At 38.1% G+C, this 13954-nt stretch overlaps 1 protein-coding gene across 3 annotated transcripts; it reads left to right on the forward strand.

Moving 5' to 3' along the window:
- The first annotated feature begins 3801 nt into the window (after positions 1-3801).
- Positions 3802-8028, forward strand: LOC116265595 (NAC domain-containing protein 90-like). Of its 3 annotated transcripts, XR_007574723.1 has the most exons (4): positions 3802-3986; positions 4658-4953; positions 5570-5723; positions 7677-7736. XR_007574723.1 is itself a non-coding variant. In XM_031646319.1 (3 exons), exons 1-3 carry the CDS (start codon positions 3827-3829, stop codon positions 7800-7802), a joined length of 582 nt encoding a protein of 193 aa, XP_031502179.1. In that variant the 5' UTR covers positions 3802-3826; the 3' UTR covers positions 7803-8028. The 3 variants fall into 3 exon arrangements, 2 of the variants coding, with proteins under 2 accessions (XP_031502179.1, XP_031502186.1); XM_031646319.1 differs by lacking the exon at positions 5570-5723 and having other exon boundaries at positions 7677-8028; XM_031646326.2 differs by lacking the exon at positions 7677-7736 and having other exon boundaries at positions 5570-6039.
- Positions 8029-13954: the final 5926 nt, after the last annotated feature.

Below are 13954 nucleotides of genomic sequence, written 5' to 3' on the forward strand. Positions count from 1 at the left end.
ATTCAAGGGGGCTACATGCTTAGTTTCTCTTGAATTGATCGAACCTATAACACGAAAAAAATTCAAGAATCCAGTCCCTTGAGGAAGGAAAGCAGATTCAAGAGGAGATATATGCGTAGTTTACCCTGATTTTATGGATGTTAAAAATTTGAAATGGTTGGTGGCTTAAGCAGAAGCAGCTATGTTTGATTTATTACACAAGGAAACTGCACTTGGCAGGGCCATAAAACCCCGTGGCAGAACCTCTTCAGATAGCTGATGGCCGTAGAGCTTGCCAGCGCCGCTACGCCATTGAAGCAGCTAATCTAGAACAAATGGAAAGAGAAGCAATGACTGAAGTCATGAGTACAAGATTTCATCAACCCCGGTCACAGTCCACATATAATCACAGACCATATTTCCAAGAAATATTTCTGAGAGCATCTGTTAATATCTCCAGCTCTGTCGCAGTCCATATATGGTCACAGAGCATATTTCCAAGAAATCCTCAGCTAGCTAAGGTGTAGCAATAATTTGAAATCTTCTGGCTTCTTCCGCTGAATCAGCTTGAGAAAATAATTCAATATACAAGAATAATGTACAAGCACTGAAGGGATGTCTTTTCTTGTTAATATCACATTTCTTGCAAAAATTTGCTGCTCCGCTCACAAACAAGATGGTGACAGCCCACAGCATTGCTGAGCATAGGGAAGGGAAGGGAAGGGACGTGAGATCGGGACACATTTGGATTTGTATACAGGCCACGCGGAGTGGACCAATTGGAAACTCATATCTTGAGAAAGATCAATTCAGGCACTAGATGTGACAGACTGGGGTGGTGGCTTTTTGATTTTCTCTGTACAAATTTGACGAAAACCATCATCTTTTGATACCTTTTACTTATGAAACCGCAGTTGTCTAGTCAGAGAATTGAAGTCACTTGCTTTAAAATTAAGTATGCTGATAAGACCCACAGAGGTGCGGGAAAATTTACGACTTTGGTGGACAAGAGAAGCACCGGAGAAATTGGTGTGACGGACAAAGATGGTGGTGGAAGATTCTGCCAAGCAGGTACCAGAGAAGTTAGTAGCAATGCTTGGAAACTTCCTTTCGGACAAAAAGAGCACACTCTCGATCGCTTTCTCCTTACCCGATCCTCCGGGTAGAACAAGGAGCCACATGATTCATGAATGGGCTGGATGAATTTGTTGGTCTTCCTGCAACTGACACTAGATGTGCTAAATCACAGATCATATCATGTCGCGACTTCCGGCAGTCGACCATTTCACGTGAACTTAAAAATTCTTGTCTCCGTCAAAAGGACTGCCGGAGAAATTGTTACTTTCCCGTCATAAAGCTCATGAGGCTTGTGTGTTTGTTCGATTGCTATGAACCAAGAAACATTGCAAATGATTACAAAATATATAGCCATGAAGCATGAAAACGATGGGCTCATCTTGTTTGAAGAAGACGAGCGAGAGGGGACTTCGACCCTTCACAATGCCTTCATGTTCAGGGCATCTAGAAGGGTTGATTCGCTTTGAGTCAGAGGCAGCCAGGAATTCATCTTTATGGGCTGAACAGTCAACCCTATTTTGTTCAAAATTTTATGGGAAGCCGAAAATTTTTTTTGAAAAATTTATTAATTAAATTTTAAATTTTTAGCTGGTGACCCGAGCGTCCCTCAAAAAAAAAAAAACAGTTTTGAACTTAGAATTCCAAGTGCATATCCAACGCGATACGGTGAAAGACGTTTGTTGGTTAGTTTCGAACCACAAACTTGAAAATCAACTTAAAAAAAACTAGCCATCTGCAACTAATTATAATTCATTGATTTTTAGTTCAAACTGGGAATAATGCAATATATATTACATCCTAACATCTGCATGACGCTAAAAATCTGAAATTTCTTGGTTGTACATCTTTCTTCTTATTAAATGACAAAACATTTTATGAAGATGAGAGAGATGGGACCTATGTCACATGGTGCAGGTACGATACAGGTGCGGGTACAAACACGGTAATCTATAAAAGTTTGAATACACGGATATGACAAATTTTATATTATAAAAAATGGTAAAATAAAAAAAAACATCAAATTAATAGTTCACTTTTACAGTCTGAAGAAAGTTTGTTTCATCACAAAAGCGTTGAAAGGATTGTTCATGGAAATAATTGGATGCATCATACAAAAAAAATGACAAAATAAAAAAAAATGTTAAATTAATAGTTTATATATTTGGTGTATCCCACCCATATCCTGTATTCTTATACGCCTGTCTGTGTATTGGATACGGGTACGTGGGCTAAATTCACGTATCCGTGTGACAGATACGTTGGGTCAGTCAACTCTCGTGTCCATACGACACCATTTTGGACAGTAGTAACTACTTCTAATTTCCTGTTGTCTTGAGTTTGAGAAAAAACCATAAAATTGCTCGTGATAACGGAAACATATCTTTCGAACGAAGAAGAAATTTCCTGGCAAATTTCATGATGTTATATCATGCAATTTTGTAAATTACGTTGTTTCCAATCCAAACAGGATCTTCAAGTCCACTTTTGCGTGTGCCCCGTAATCTGTTTTTCAATTGTAAATATAATTAAGGGAAAAGCTTGGCAAGTGTCCGAACCACGCAAAGGCTACAACGGAAGCTCTACTAAGCGACCGAGCCATCGCTTTCCGGCAAGTGAAAGACTTGACTCACTCAAGTCGCCGGCGTCGACACGTGAAAGTCGCCGGACAGGCTGGGCCTACACGCGCGGACACACGAACACAAACATTATATGTGTGGTAGTTCGGGCACGGGCGTATTGGTTTGAAAACGAACAGATTTTAGTGATTTGGATGCGTTGGGAGATCAATGCTAATGGTCAGAGTACTTCTTGTTCATAAGAAAATGAATGAATGTATCCCAACCTTTTCAATAGCATAACTGGTGAAACTGCAGGTTGGTGACCGTCCAATCATCAGCTCAAATTTTTACCGTACATGCAGTGGCGGAGTCAGGACAGTCCAACTTCTGGATTCGGATAGGGCCAAACTGAATTTAAATCTAAAAAATACATAGAGTGATTAAAAAATAATATTTTTTCATGTAAAAGTTTTTTTTTTTCATTCGTCAAGATGGGGCCATGGCCTAGGCGGCCCCCCCCTCCCTCTGCCCCTGCGCACATGTGTGACACTCTAGTTAACTTTCCTCTGATCCGAAACCCGGCCTGAACTCCAATGACTTTGAAAAAGAGAGAGGCTTTGGCGTTTTCGAGGTGTCCACCTTTCTCAATTGAGATGCCATTTTAGACATAGCTGGATGGATGTTAGATTTGAATCTGAATCCAAGTAAGTCAATTTGCTAAGAAAATTCATTTAAATCCAATTAGTATATATATATATATATATATTACTATGTTCGAATGTCAATATTCAATTAGTCGCATGGTAATTAGAATCTCATTTTTACATATGATTTCCCCTGAAGTCAAATTTTTTGAAACCGAAACGCGAATTTAGCGTGAGAAACCAAAGTTTAAAAAAAAAAAAAGGAGGGATTCCCTACCCAATAATGGTTTCTAAATTGAATCCAATGGGGTCTAAGAAACATATGGGGAAACTTCTCAGGTACTCGACTCGAGCAGCGGAAGACTTAACCCTTAATTTATACGGATCTGGTTTTGGATTCATTTCCTTGAGCCGATAACGCGGCTAAATGGAAATTATAGGGGAGGACGCGGGAAGAACCTGACCGGCACACGTACGGATGTTATATATCTATTTATATATACATATGCATCTTCTTTGCGCAAGAATGTTTGTGTGAGAGAGAGAGAGAAGAGAGAGAGAGAGAGAATGGAAGAGCAGCTGGTCCCGGGATTCAGATTCTACCCAACGGAGGAGGAGCTGGTTGGCTACTACCTACAGCACAAGCTCCTCAATCCTCTCGATGATCGATTCTCACGCATCATACCTGTCGTTAATATCTACGAGCATGATCCATGGCAGCTTCCAGGTTCCATCTGATCTCTCTCTCTCTCATGCATGTTAATGTGAAGCGCTTGTTAAAGAACAGCTCTGAAGTTGAACATACATTAATAGCCTTTCATATAATGATATACTTTGCAACTCAGCAATCTGCAATGTTAAGCGTTAATTGCAGAGACCAAGAATTTCACTTCCTGAGCTCCAACCACCAAAGGTGGAGAGGAGTTGGTCAGAGGAAATTGTAAGTGGTTTTGAGGCTCTAGATCCAACTATCTGCTACACCAAGTCTGCATCTTAAGCTATTTCCCAGTGTCTTCCTTGCAAACGAGAAGAGATCTGCTGCTCGTAACGAGTAGTTTTTCCCTAAAAAACATATGCATACGATGGGCCTCACCATAATTGGCGTGGGACTAATTGAGACTTGAGAGCACGATACTGTGCTGCGGTTGAAAGGGAACATACTCAAACTGCTGCATTCGAGTAATGCAGCCCCTCCCCAGTTCGAGTTTGGACTGAGAAACAAGCCAAGGGAACAGATCCGCTCGTTTTCGGGCTTGTCTCGAGCTCAGCTTGCTGACCATACTGAAACGACCAGTCAAGCTGGAGCTCAAGCCCACATAACTAGCATGTATGTTGATGAACAAAGATAAGGAGGACTAGTTAAGATGGAATTTGAAATGTGTTTTGGATAACGTGCAGAAATGGCTGGAGTGTTAAACTGCAGGGAGCCAGATCAGTGGTTCTTCTTCTGCCCGAGGCAGGAGAGGGAAGCACAAGGAGGAAGGCCCAACAGGATCACCCCCTCTGGATATTGGAAGGCCACAGGGAGCCCTGGCTTTGTCTTCGGCAACAACAGGATGATTGGCACCAAGAGAACGCTGGTCTTCTACGAGGGCAGGGCCCCTAGTGGCACCAAGACCAAGTGGAAGATGAACGAGTTCGGTTCTATCTCTCAAGAACAGGCAACCACTTCAAACGCTCAGCCGGAAATGGAGGTTAGATCAATTAAACCCCCTTTTCCTTGAAAGTTCTGCCCTACTGTCTGTTCGGGGTCCTGTTCGACCTCCCCCACAAGAAGTAAGCCTTGCACCTAAAGTATGGGAAAAGAATATCGTGTTTCTGTTTTCCATTTTGTGTTCCATGGAGCTTTCATTTTTACGTTTGTTTAATTTCTGTGGTTGGGAGCGCCAAGATCATTTTGGTAGCAAAATATCGTGATAGTCTATTGATTGATTAAGTTGGCATTGTTTTTTAGGTTTTTCATGTGTTTTATCTTAATTTTCGCATGAAAATTGTTCTTCTCTCAAGTTTCAGTAATTAATTTACATATTTTTGCCTAGGCTACTAGAAATGCAATAAGGAAAAAGAAAAAAACTAATATCAGTCTGCTGCTGCCAGAAATTAGTGTAGAGAGATTATTGAGGTATTCCAATGTGGGTCAGGCTATGAAAAGGATGGGTGTCTGGTTCGGCACCACCCTTTACAGGATAATACAGCATCCATGAGATTTCTTCTGTAAACTAATAACACTGTCCCAATCATTGGCTTCAAGATCGGCCTGGATGAAAAAGCAAATGGTTTTCCTTTAATGATCTGTGCATTTGTCTTCAGGGAAGAAAGCGGCGGTCTAGATAGGCTTCTGCAAAAGCTGATCGTACATGCTTGAAGGGTGGTGCAACCAGCTCCATGAATTCATGCAGTACTTCTACTTACTTCAAGTACCCCAAAGTCTTTTGATGGTTGGCTGTGTATTTTGGGTCACATGGTAGGACCTATACTTGACTGTTCTTTGTTTCTTGATTGAGTCTTCCCTAAAGAGGAGATTCAACGTTGAGTCAGTACAGAATACTTTCTTCTTCAATAACAGTAACAAGTTGTTGTTACTGTCCTAGAAATCTGTTCCAAAATCTATAAATCTATCTAGATCTTTGGAGTAGATTCATGAGGCATGAGGCAGTAACAACTTGTCACTGTTACCAAACATGTTCTTAGAAGCCATTGGGCATTAGGAACGAAATGCAAGTGTCTTATGGATATGAAATACTTGAACAAAAGTTTCATGAATCTACTTCAATTTTTAAGTAGAACATTCACATATTATTCCTTTTGCCAAACACTTCCTTAGAACTCTTGCATCTTAACTGAGAGATGGGTGGCCTTTCAAGAACACCAATTTTCTGGCGAGTGATGAAACTGACATAGGAGGTGTAGGAGAGCACCCAGCTATTGTTCTTGAGAATCGGAGGTTTAGAGAGCACCCAGCTATTGTTCTTGAGAAAAACATCTTATGCGTTCTTGGCATTATTCCAGCTCTGTCGATCAAATGGAAGGAACAAGCACTCTGTTTTGGAACATACATTCTTATCCACCGATCAAATGAGCTCTTAAAGAACATACATAGATAGTCTTAGAGGTAGTTTGGCAGTGGAACACTTGTTGAAAAAAATAAAAATATGAAATAAAGGGAAGAAATTTTTGACGTGAAGGCCATCGGCGTTGGAATTCATAGGTCCACACCCGCTTGAAAGGCCTGCTCTTAAATAAAGGAGCTGTTACAATTCATGCGGATGGTAACTCCTCTCCTGCCATAAAGGTTTGCCTTTACGATTGATAATTATCCGTATAAGTTCCACCATGATCATCTATTCATTTTTTTCCCTTCACCTTGTTTGATCCTTGATTTCTTTTATTCAAATTCCCATCCTATGCTTTCTTGACCTTGTCTCATAACCTTATAGTAAATTCATCATTTTGCCAAACAACCTATCAAATTACAAGAAGGGGCAGAGGGAAGCGGGGACCCACAGGGGCTGTGGCCCTTTCTCTCTTTTTAGAAAAAAAAAAAAAACTAAATGTATATTCTTGAAAATTTTTAACCTGGCATATATGTAAAAAAATTGAAAATTATTATTTGGCTCTTGTACAAATTTTGAAAATACTATTTGGCCCCTCTAAAAGAAAAATCTCTGGCTCCGTCCCTGGTCACAAGAACCCAAAAGTATTATGTATAAGTTATTTAATAAGAAAAACATATACATAAGATTCCGACTTGCAAATCTGCGAAATGGAGCTTCACTTATCCTCATACAAACACCTGCATGGCAGCACAATCATTTTATAAGTGCTCGCAATCGGCCACCTAAAGTTGACAAGCTTATCAACTAAGTGAGGGTGACCGGTTTATTCTTTCATTAATCAAATGATATATATATATAAAATGATTAATGAATTACATTAGAGGCAAAATTTCTAGCTCCGGTATATCTTCCACAGAAAGAAAGCGATAGCAGCCAACTTGACGTTTGCTTTTACTATATTGTGCCTAAATGCAACTACATGTCTGGCACTTTTCATGGTTACACGATTCATCATATGCGCAACATGCAACCAATTTTTCCAAATCAAGATGGAGAAATGAGCCTTGCCTTTGCCCATTCGAAGGGGACATGACCTTGCTCCCATTTGTCCACATTATGAAAATACCCTTGGTATTAAAAAGGCGACATTTCCCCGGCACTTAGACCAGTTGGTTTGACTTATAGATATTCAAAACATGCGAAAAAGGCATGGATGTGTACTTTGAACAACTTTCCACCAGTTAATTTGATCTTTTTGGAGAAAATGACTTATATATATAAAATTCTTCGGTATGTATTTTATTTATTTTTCAAGCCAAATTAAGACTTTAACATTTTTATTTCTACTTGTGACATTGCAGACTCAGCGGGATGAATTTTGTCTGTGCCGAATATACGTGAATTCGGGATGCATGAGGGCCTTTGATCGTCGACCTCTCGTCAATGATTTCGCTCATGATGCTGGTGCTGCAGCAGGCGATGCATGAAAATGAAGCGATCACTCAAATATTGTTGAAGAACTTGGCATATGAACAAAGTTCAATATCAAGCTTGATATGCAAAACCCAAAGCCGATACGCGCATGCATGCATATCAGTGTGTGTTCGTATATATAATGTATGTGTGTTTGTGTTTGTGTGTGCGTGAGAGAGAGAGCGAGAGAGAGAGCTATTATGCTTGTTATTAGAAGATAATTAATGCCCAATAAATATAACTTTCCAGACAGGTCTTGGAGTTCTATAGTTCATTTCCCTTTGTTGTTTTGTTGTTGAATAGAAATTGGTATGCAGATAATTTAGATACACATGACATGATATAATTATAAGTTCTACTGATGGACATTCCTCTCTTTCTGCTAAAAACACTTTAGAGGACAAAGAAAAGAATATGATACAAGAAACTCCATATAATTAAGGGCATAACTATGGCTTTCATTAATTGTGAAGGCAAAGGGACTTGTATAAGAGAAAAAAAAGTTGGAGACCATCTCACGGAGTATATCCACCAGCTACTATATATAGGCTTCATTTTGCATGATCATAAATTAAATATTGTTGTAGCATTTAAAATTATGAAACTTTTAGAGGCATGGCTAAACAAGATATATTTTTCTAAGGACCCAGAATGTGTATATATGTTTTGTCTTTCATATCCACTTGTATATATTCATACCACAACTGATCGAGAGGACCTGATCGGATCATGACCCTTGACTCAATTAGAGACCTTTCATGGGGCTCCGTTGTGATAAACTTCGACAAAATTTGGCAACCAGGTGTTTTCCAAAGAGAAAAATCCAAACACCTGTCTTTCATACAGCAACCTTTCGAGGCTTTTCCAAAACAAAACACGGGGTGGACCATCTTCAACTGCAACAGCAGAAACAACTAGGGGTAGAGCGAGAATTTTTTTTCAGGGACGGGCCAAACGGTCCAACGAACTTTTTCAGGTAGGACCAAACTAAATCTGAATCCAAAATATACATTACGCAACAAAATTTTTTTAATTTTTTTAATGTAACTTTTTTTTTTTCAATTAATTGGGGTGGGACCATGGCCTAGGTGGGCCCCTCTGAAAACGGCCATCTTTCTAAAAGTTTTTCCTTTTTATTTCAATGAGTGTATTTTGATCATTGCATACACTTTTAGTGCACAGGGCTATGCACTTAACCAGTTTGGGTTATTAGGATGTCTTGAGCCCAAACATGATTTGTGCTGTGGTCTTTACGTTATTATGGATGAATATATGCATTATCTAAGAGGTATGATATATTCATGGTTTCATGTTATATATATATATATATATATATATATATATATATATATATATATATATATATATATATATATATATATATATATATATATATATAATTATAATTTTTGGATTTTTTCATTTGGGGTTTGGACAAAGAAATCCTCTAGCCTCCGATCCGATAGTATGTTACTCCCATCTAAAGCAGCGCTCAAAATGACCTAAAGATTTCAGCTTCTATATATAAACATATATAGCTGGTTTTTATCCGAGATCGAAAATTGAATGATGACTTTATCTATCCAGAGCTACCTAGTTTATTCCTATGAAACTTTTAAATCCATCGTCATAGATAGATAATTGAGAGAAAAAGATGATGAGTGTTTTCGTGACTTTGTCATTTAGTGTTTGTTGAGAATTTTTTTTTTGAACCGTGTAAAAAAAAGGTCCATATGGACAGCCTGCTCCCTGTGAGGAAACCGGCATGAGCACCAACTTGCCATTCAATTGCTAGGAAAGAGCTCACTCAGAACCTGGTTCTGTGTGCCCAGAGCTTCAAAGTCTTTAATTTGTCTCCCATTGCAATTGCTTTTCCGAATGTGACGCTAAATTCAATGGATCATACACCACTTTTGTGAATTAAATTTCATTCCGCTGGAGATATGTTTGCTTAAGAAATCATAAAAATATATGCTCTGGACGCCTAAACAGCAATAGCCACCGACAAATGTAATTGTCAGCTGGGCCATATTTTTATGACCATTTTCCAAGAATGATTCACCTGCCATCCATATCATAAAAATATATGTTATGGAGTTTAGATTGTGAATTGTGATTCACCTACCATCCAGTGTAGTCGAATGTTTGATGCGTTTTCTTGAATACCTAACTAATCAATAGACAAATATAAAAAGAAACCATAAAAATTTTAATGTCAACTACTTGGTAATTCGTTTGTGCAAAACTATTTTACGATATAGTGATCAAATAATTGAATTATTGCATACTTATACTTCATGCGTATGTGTGTGGGAGAGGACTATATGGGCAGATTTATTTGCTGTTCGATCAACTTGATTGATGTTTTATATAAATATTTCACATGAAAAAAAAAAAAACTAGAAAAAGAGAGCAAAATTTTTCATTTGTTGATTTGGACGTAATTTTGCACGCGGAGCTTTGTTAACCATCAATGGAGCTGATCATTAAACAATTCATGGCTCATCCCTAAAGTCTTTGTATTAACTCACTCGACATATTCCATGGACCCTACAATTTATACAACCGATTGGATTGCATGTGCATGCCATGGTTGGTGGACTACAAGAAGCTAGAGTAAGATGCATATTATCACATGAATTTTCTCAAATCAGACTGTCAAAAATATTGGGAAACTTACAAAGAGGGCTTTTAAGTGATTAGTTGTCTTGGTTTCTAGCCTTTTAGATTTGAACCGGATTGGCTAAAAGCAGGTTGGGATCCGCCACACTGAAGGCTCTAGCTTGGTGAGGAAGTGTGTCATGTTGTTACAATGGTCAACAGTCAAACCTTGGGTTCTATATGCATAGATGTAGGTGCCTTGAGAGGGAAGAATTGTAACACCCCAAAAGTTTAGTCTTATATTTAATATTGTAAAAAATTTTGGAGAACTTACAAAAAGAGTTGTTAAGTGATTGATTATCTTGATTTGCAACATTATTTTTGGGCTGAAACCAAAGATATAAGTGGGTGGGTTAGGATTCACCATATGGGAGATCTCAACCTAGAAGTGAACCAAGTTGTTATAGTGGTATCAGAAGCAGTTCAACATTTGGAGTTGTAGTCCAATATACTGTTCTACATAGATGCATGTGCTTTAACCTTAGTGGATCGTAATACCTTAAAAGTTTAGCCTCATATTTAATAGTGTAAAAAATATTAACCTTTGTAAGTTAGAATTGAAGCTGAAGCTGAAGGGAACGGGCTGGGTTCGGGCGAGGGGCCAAGCTGAGTAGGAGTGGGCCAGGTTGTTGCACAAATGACTCTAGATTCGCTCCCTAATTTTTTTTTTATTCCTTGGAAAATGGTGGAAGACTGAAGTCCTGACCTTTGAAAAATAATGGAAGACTTGGTGTGGTCCAGTAGCCATCCGCTGTGGAAGTACAGACCACTGATGGCCCACGTTTAGACCGGAGTCTTGGATTGTTGCCACAGTCATTTCCTAGTTAACAGGACCATGACACATGGGCGGGGTCGCTCCTTTTAAAAGCATGCAACTCAAAGTAACATAATGACAAGATTGAGATTTGATCCAGGGTCTTCATGCCCTTCAAATTCTGCTCGTGCCATTTTGTTGATTACTCTTTTCGATCGATGACTTGTTTCATTGGAACAGGAAGCGATGATGAACCTCATTGTATTATATGCTTTTTTTTTTTTTTTACTTTAGAAAAGGTGTCTGAAAAATATGTTTATCCTTACCAGAGAAACAATTTATATTCAAGGCAATTGGCACAATGGGATGCGCCTTGGCTCCGTTGTGGACATTTTCTGATAAGTGATTCTTGAGGGGCCTTTGGTTGCTGTAATGATTTGTTATTGTTCCATGATTCATGAAATGCTATAATAGAATGCTTCATTAATTTGTTAGAATATGTTCGTGGAACAGTAACAAACTGTTCCGTTGTCAAACGTCCTCTCAAACTATTAATAGGGTTCGCATGCAGTTTTTTCTTCAAACTCAGCTTAAGAAGAAACTGAACTCCAGTCATTCTTATTTCGATTGGTTGCTCGTCAAACGACAGTCCGGCTTAGATGATGTTAAAACCATGTTCTGAATTTGGTTTAGTTTCAAAACCATGGCCAAGCAGCACCTGTTTTGATGTCACAGCCACGTTTCACTACAGTTGAAGATGAAGATATGATAACAAGAAGGATCTGGCTTGAGGGAGAAAGAAAATGGGAGAACCCTTCATAGATTTTGTACAAATTTCTTTATAAGAAGGATTTCTTTCTTCCTCCCTGAACTGCTTTGCTTTTGTAGAGAGAGAGAGAGAGAGAGATGGCCATGCAGATCATCTGCAATTACCTGGCTAGGCCATTATCAAGAGTTCAGCACCGCGGCGGAGCCTCCATGAGTTGATTCTCAGCCTGTGCATTACCTACCAAATTTTCTTGCATGAATATGTGCTTATCACAAACACCAATGGAACAATGCGTTATTCAGTGAGAGCTGGACAGGCCTAACAATCCAGAAACATCTCACATCATTTTTTTAGATTTATCCTCCAAAACATGCATCTCTGTGAAAATGGTAGCTTTCAAACGATCAAGTTTTCCTTCAGATTGATTCATGCCAACTTTGTCACCTAGCATGCAAACTTTAGCTTGGGAAGAGACCAAATAATGATATTCCAAGTCACAAACTGGTGCCCATATTGTGACAGCACTCTAAACCAAATGCTCCTTTTTCCATGATAAAGCGAAGTTTATACAGATATCTACCAGTCAATGTACTCATTTGGAATATTGAACTCTCGAAAAAAAAAATTTCTAAGCTTGAAGGGTCACGACTCCAAGTGGCTTGCCACTCAAAGGCATCATTCAATAGAAATGACATAGAAAGAATTCCAACCTTGTGATAGAATTTGTGAAGATCATGAAAGGCATCTTGGTGATCGAAACCTTCGTTATCTTAAGAAATTTATAAGCACTTGCCCGTCTTTCGTCGCACTCGTGGAAAAACGGAAAAAGGCAATGGTCCGACATACTTATAATCGTAATCAGGTGCGCCATTTACCTTGTTCTCTCTTCAACCTGTCACTTCAATTTCAATTCCTTCTTCTGATCTTATGCGCGTTCAATGAATTTGTCCCGAAAGTTCTTCGCAACAGAGCTCGCATGCAGGTTTGTTTTGTTGGGACGGCAGAAATTTAACCGCTAAGATAATGTTGAAGTATGTTTAAATATTTTTATTTCACATGTGTTACTCTTTTTATCTGTCTCCTCATTAAATACTCAACAGTTGATTCATGAAAGAAAGAGTTAAATGAAACTGTTAGTCCCAATGTTCATAGCAAACCACTTGGGTAAGGAATAAAAACCAGAATTCTTAAATTCATGCTAAAAAGTGTTTTAAACAAAATATGAACTTTCTAATGTATTTATAAACACTAATTTTAATATAAATCATATCTTAGTTCAAGTCATTTTTGTAAAAAAATGATTTTATATTGCTAATATTTGATGTTATAAGAGCCCTTCACTTTTTTACTATTAAAAAAAATTATTTAAGTAAGTAAACAAGTAACTTAACATATGTTTCTCATCAAATCACTCTTAAATAAAAAAAATATATAATTAATTTCAATAGGTCCCTTTTTTTGTCTCTTACCAAGTGGTAAGATAAGGGAGTTCTTCTAATTAGTGGAGTTTAATTAATTATACGCAAGCCGACATAGCCCTAGACTTTGAGAGGTCGTTTAGTAGTGGAACAATGACGTATCATTGTATGTACCTGTCGCAAAGATTGGGGCAGATACATGAAATAATATATTATTGTTTCCATTATCAAACCCCTCTCGAGGGCAAGGAAAAGGGGGAAGTCATGATTCCTTGTCAATTACGTTAAGAGTATGACAACTGTCCTTGTGATTTCTTCCATTTTAAAAATTTAACAACCAAAGGACCAAACATTAGAAAAATTAGCATTTTTTATTAATTTAGAGTTGATCTAACAATTGAAATTGCTTATTAGCAGTGTGTCACTGCATGTACATGTAATATGAAGGTTTAGATTAGGGATGTCAATGGATCGAACATACCTTAACCATATGCACTATTTCAGATATTTACATATTTATATTCAAATACCGATTCAAACATGAACAAAGAAAAGTCATATTTG

This window comes from Nymphaea colorata, chromosome 1, assembly GCF_008831285.2.
Source record: "Nymphaea colorata isolate Beijing-Zhang1983 chromosome 1, ASM883128v2, whole genome shotgun sequence".
Taxonomy (NCBI): Eukaryota; Viridiplantae; Streptophyta; class Magnoliopsida; order Nymphaeales; family Nymphaeaceae; genus Nymphaea; species Nymphaea colorata.

Coding starts and splice junctions, on each gene's coding strand:
- LOC116265595 (XM_031646319.1), top strand. CDS start 3,827: ATGGAAGAGCAGCTGGTCCCGGGATTCAGATTCTACCCAACGGAGGAG. Junction 3,987..4,657: donor TGATCCATGGCAGCTTCCAG/GTTCCATCTGAT, acceptor GATAACGTGCAG/AAATGGCTGGAGTGTTAAAC. Junction 4,954..7,676: donor ACGCTCAGCCGGAAATGGAG/GTTAGATCAATT, acceptor GTGACATTGCAG/ACTCAGCGGGATGAATTTTG.